The 6,000-nt window shown below is 38.9% G+C and overlaps 1 protein-coding gene across 1 annotated transcript in view; it reads left to right on the top strand.

The window, feature by feature from the left end:
* Positions 1-409: 409 nt before the first annotated feature.
* Positions 410-6,000, top strand: part of LOC124595268 (DNA topoisomerase 3-alpha) — a 181,940-nt gene continuing 176,349 nt past the window's right edge. The window contains exon 1 of the mRNA XM_047133942.1: positions 410-773. Coding sequence (XP_046989898.1) covers positions 597-773 — 177 coding nt within the window. The 5' untranslated portion in view covers positions 410-596. The remainder of the gene's footprint in view (positions 774-6,000) is intronic.

Genomic DNA, 6,000 nt, shown 5'->3' with positions numbered 1-6,000 from the left:
TTCAATTCCTAAATTTCAAAATAAATTAATTAAACTTCTGACGTTTTCGGCGAGCGTAGTCGCTTGCCACTGATATTTCTTTTTTACACCGACAGATGGCAGGCGAGTAGTAGATTGGAGTTTGTGTCGTGTGAACACGACACATTTGCAGCGATCTTTTGCATGTACAGACATCTGCGCCGATATCTGCGCAGACAGATCGTTGCGTGTGGACCGGCCCACGGCCGCCTGTACAGGCGGCCGTGACCGACCTTTAAGATTCACGCACACTTCGAGTTATCGGCTGCTAACCATAGAGTACGCTGCTAACCAAAGATGCGACAAACTAAATTTAAACACGTTGATGTACACTCATTTGTTCGTTGTTCTGCGATATTACAGAGTTAACTTCAGTATTACACATCTCTGGCTGGCGGAAAGACAAAACATAAACTAGGTTGCACAGTGCAGACGGCTGTTTGTAATTTGTTTTGGTGTTATCTATGTGTGAGGGAGGTTGTGTCAGATTATGTGAAGTGTTTTCGTATAGGTGTGATAGGACACCAGTGCACATTTGATATTAAGCTATGGGATAATAAATTCGTGTTACGTCCATAATGATTAAAGTTTCATTTGAATTTCGTATATTTTGTCGCTATTTTGTAACTACTTTCGCGTGGAGTCAAAAATCGGTAAAGAGCGACCTTCCTGCTATGAAAATCCTGAATGTTGCAGAAAAAAATGACGCAGCAAAGAATATCGCATACTTTTTATCCGGTGGACATAGCAGAAAAGTAAGCTTCTTTAAAAAAACGTAGAAATATATTTTATATAGGTACTTGATAATTGTTCTTGCATGGACACAGTTTCTATGGAAACAGTGAACCTCTGCCTCTGCACTGACTAAGTAAATATGACGTTCCATCTCAACAGTATCGCATGTGTAACTGATTATTATTTGTGGGTGTACTTTATAATTTTTATTGAGATGAATCTAGTTCGTGACAACCATTATCTTACGGTATAATTTTTATTGAGACGAATCTAGTTCGTGACAACCATTATCTTACGGTTGAGTCATTAATTTTTTCCTTTTACTAACGTAACCCGTTCTTCTGGAATCTTCTCATCCACAAGCAGCAAATCCTCAGATTCTCTGACTTGACAACATATTCCTCATATATTGTATATCTTATAGGCTCTTTCCTGTATACATTTACCATTTAAATTTCTCAGAATGTATATTGCTTTATTTTTGTCTGTATCCTCATTACTGAGCATGTGATGTTAATGATAAGTCAGTGTTTACTCAGTGTATGTTTATGTTGATGATATTCTGGATGATAATTAAAAATAAACATATAGAGGAAGTGAAATGTGGTGCTGAGATACAGCTTGATGTTCTGTTAGAACTTCAAGAAGCTGTTGTGTTTTAACGCATCTGTGACAGTCAACATTGTTACACAGCTACATTCATGGTGACATTGCAGAAAGGTTTTGGGCGTAGACAGCATGTCAGTTTTCATGACCGTTGTTGATATTTCTCAATCTAGTAGCTCCTCAACTGGCCTCGCAGGGGCTGAGTGCACCCCACTTACCAACAGCGCTCGGCAGATCCAGGCAGTGACCTATCCAGATACTAGCCAAGCCTGGCAACAGCACTTAATTTCAGTGATCTGATGGGAACCATTGTTACCATTGCAGCACGGCCTTTGGCAGTCTGAATACAATGCCACATTCTTTTAATACATTACTGATCAACATATGATAAGATTACAAATTTGCTGAACACTATTTATATAATTTTTCCAAAGAATTTTTTATCCAGCATATGATATTCTTCTGTCGTGTATAAAGGATTTTCTTCAGCTGAAAATTAAGCTTCACTGTGGTAAGAGGCATAACTACAATGGGAAATACGGAAGCGTCCGATCCCGCCCGTCTGCTTTGACCCATGACGTCACAAATATGGCTGAAACGACCATAAACCACGATTCCAATATGGTGCATATAAAGTGGTACGTACACATTATGAGGACGAAAATACATCGAGAAACAAACACACACACTTTCCACAAAAAGCCTAATGACACTAACACGACAAGCGCGGGAAATGGGGTGTTTTTGGGTGAGGGCAAACTAAATATAAACAAATTTAGACACCAACCCGCATACAAAACCACAGAAAACGACGAAAAAAACCGGCATCACAAAACTCCCCAAATACCACTAAACGTAATATCATCTGGAATCGGACACTTCCCTTGACCTATATGGCTCAACAGCAGCTCCCGATCCCATAAATTAGGGTCAAACACTTCCCTTGGTCTATATAGCTCAAAAACATCTCCCGATACCAATATCAACATACACAGCCACACATTGGGATCGAACACTTCCCGTGACCTGCGCACTGTTAATTTTATCCGTCATATCCATTCCTGAACAAAAACAACAACTGATTAATTTTACTAAAATTACCACACGATGTACAGTGAACAACACTAAATTAACCTTCACACAAAATCGTTAACTCACTGAAACGAATTCCACTACAAAACAGACCCGACACTCAAACAGAGCCCATTACACCACACAAACGAAAACCCTGAACATACCACCAGAGAGCACAACAAACCACAACACGACAACATCTAGAAACATGCCACACTCACAAACCAAACTCCGCGCCATCATGACGTCACACACGACAACACCCTTACGTCACGGGTCAAAGCCGACGTGTGGGATCGGACGCTTCTGTCGACCCCTACAATGGGCAATGCAGTGACTAATTTCAGTCCTGCATATTGTGTACCCTTTTCATACAGTGCTATACTGTGGCTACTGGTGTAAAATTTTCTTTATTTCTAATATTATACTGATGCAGATCAGAAGGTGTATTGGGGTGCAGACTTTTAACAAGCAGTATGGCTTGTTTGGCCATGTTTGCTAAGGTCAGCATGCCAGTTTTCGGAAAAACGCTATCACATAATTCCTTATATTCTCTTTGTTTTTTTTTTTGTGTGTGTGTGTGTGTGTGTGTGTGTGTGTGTGTGTGTGTGTGTGTGTGTGTGTGTGTGTGTATTCCATTTGATAATTGACTTCAGAGCAGAATGACAGTGTTGTAACAGTATAGTATAATGCTGGTGACTCAGTCTGGCAGGAAAATGGCAAATTCTGCAGTTATGTAGATTCTCTTTATGTATCTTCATGTAGCCGTTTTCGGTGAATTTCATTTGATAACATGTTGTGGTATCATTAGCTTAATCATGATGTATTGTTGCAGATCTTTGACGAGTTTCCTAGTTGTCATTTTTGCCTTAGTATTATGAATAGGAAGCTCATCAAAATATTGCGTCAAGACAGTGTTGTGACTTGGCCAATAATTCAAGATGATTTCATTAAACTATAGCTTTATCATTGCACTGATTGCTAATATTGCCATCCAATAAAGAAAATGGGGGAAATAACACACAAAAATTTGTTTCAGTTCTTGTTCAAAACGCATATGTAATAGCTGGCATTATATGTATTAGTTCCTTATAAATCAAACAATGGAAAATCAAGGATGGAGAGTAACAGTATTATGAGAAGGAAAGTTGCTACTCACCATATAGTGGAGGTGCTGAGTCACAGATAGGCACAACAAAAAGACTCCCGCAATTATAGCTTTCAGCCGTTAAGGCCTTAGTCAACACTTGACAGACATACTCATATGCACACGCATGTGCGTGCGTGCGTGGCGCCACACACACACAAATATATGCAAACACAGTGTGTGTGCGCACATATGACTGTCTATTGTTTACAAAGGCCTTAACTGCCAAAAGGTATAATTGTGAGAGTTGTGCCTATTAGCAGCTCAGCATGTCCGCTATATGGTGAATTCCTTACAAATCAGAGCTTACTAGAATGTCCCGTTAATAATGTTTAAATATAAGGTGTTTTTTGCTTTAATTATAGCTGACACCATATTGTTTTGAATCCTCATTTAATTCGGAAAGTCTCCTTCTTAGATGAGTAAGAAAATATAATGCAAGTGTCAAATTTTAATTGAGAGGGAAATTGTTGTTGTGTCCACAACACCAGCATATCACATTCCATCATGATAATTTCAGTTCTTTGGACTTATACTTGGTGTGCCATTTATGTGGTCCACCTGCACAAATTTCTCAGATTTCTAAAACAAATGTCTCAGTGAAAAATATTGAATGCTTGGTGCTCTGCAGCTTGTAAATATTCGTTAAGTGACATCTTCTAAGTAACATGAGCTGCTCCACGTAAAATCTTTGTTAGTCAAACTGATATTCGAGTATATAACCCATCGTCAGTGAGATTTGGTAAAGAGGACAACAGACAAATGTGTGACATACATACAACATTATAATTGTATACATAGTAGCAAGAACATGAGTCTACTTTCTTATATATCTCTGTATAAATGACATGTGTGACTGGTTTAAATTCCTTGTGATGTTCAACTTGAAGTTCATCTAGAAAGCAAAAAGTGATGTGGATGCCTAGAGCCCAATTACAACCATATGTGTTAGATTATGAAATCTGCCCTACCTCACTTTACACTGGTTGTCATGTGTGTTATTGTTGTCACATTTGACACAACTGTCATATATAATGACAACATAGGACTGACATATAGATGAAAGACTCCATATTACATGTCTTTTTATTATTGATGAGGGTTGACACTGTCACTATTAAGATAACAATGATCCAATGTTACTGAATTTTGAAGAGTCTCCCATTGCAAATGTTTATTTATTCAGTCATTGGTTTCAACCATTATGATCATATGCAGATTGATCTAAAAAGGAAAAAAATACATATTTATTTATTTTTTATAAATATCTGTCTTCATGAAGTGAATGTAGTAAATAAAATGTATAGCCATAAATGGCATCGTCACTCAGAGTAAAATCATTATAAAATGGTAAACGCTTATGACTCCCAATGTTGGGTTGTCGCTGGTGTACTGTGCCTACAACTACGGTGCAAGCAGCTGAGGGGGCATTGCTACTAGATGTCGCTGGCTGAAAGCAGTTTACTTCTACCATTGGTGTTTGTCCTTATGATTTTTTTTCTCTCTGTGTTAACTAGTGACTGTATTCATCCTTCCATGTAATTGTTGAAGAAATTGCTATACTAGTTGAGACACTTTTAAGGAAGGTGAGCATGTTGTCATAATTTATCCAAAAAAAGGTCTAATCCTACCCATAACAACAGGTAGATGCTCATGGGTGACACATACCCTTCTGCTGTATTCTCACTAATTAACTCTGCTAGCCTCCCCTGCCTAAGCCCAATCTTCTGATATTGCAAACTGCCACCAGTGTGTAATTTGTGCCCGGTCATCAGCCATGAATGCCAACTCCATTGCCTAGCCAAATGCACTGCCAAAACGAAGCCAGTCTTGCAGCCATAATAGCTCAGCCATATGAACATTGGTGCTATCAGTTAAGAAAGGTATCTTGCTCAGGTCACCACATATGTTGTATGTCCTGTCCTGTTCCTTGACCCACCCAATGTCACCATCTGAACACCCTTTGTGAAATTCTTACAGAAAGGCCATATACCATCAGTCATCTGATTAACTCAGCACTCAGCTTGAAAATGCTGGTGACCTGATGTTGTTCCCTTCCCCTATAAATGAGGGCCTACACCTCTGCCATGACTGCTACCTAGCAGCAGTAGGGCCTGCTCTCTTCTTTCTGACATTCTGCATCTATATTCAGTCTGCAAGCCAAAGCCACAATATGATGCGTGGTGGAGAGCAGTGTGTACCACACACAGAGGTGACAAGAAAAAATAGTACCACATACACAAGGTATAAAAAGGCAGTTCATTGGCAGAGATGTCATTTGTATTGAAGTGATTCATGTGAAAAGGTTTCCAACATGATTATGGCTGCACGACAGGAATTAACAGACTTTAAACATGGAATAGTAGTTAGAGAAAAATGTATGGGACGTTCCATTTTGGAAATTGTTAGGGAGTTCAGTA

This window comes from Schistocerca americana, chromosome 2, assembly GCF_021461395.2.
Source record: "Schistocerca americana isolate TAMUIC-IGC-003095 chromosome 2, iqSchAmer2.1, whole genome shotgun sequence".
Lineage (NCBI taxonomy): Eukaryota > Metazoa > Arthropoda > Insecta > Orthoptera > Acrididae > Schistocerca > Schistocerca americana.
The sequence above is the reverse complement of the archived record's forward strand: the minus strand, read 5'-3'. Positions and strand labels throughout refer to the sequence as shown.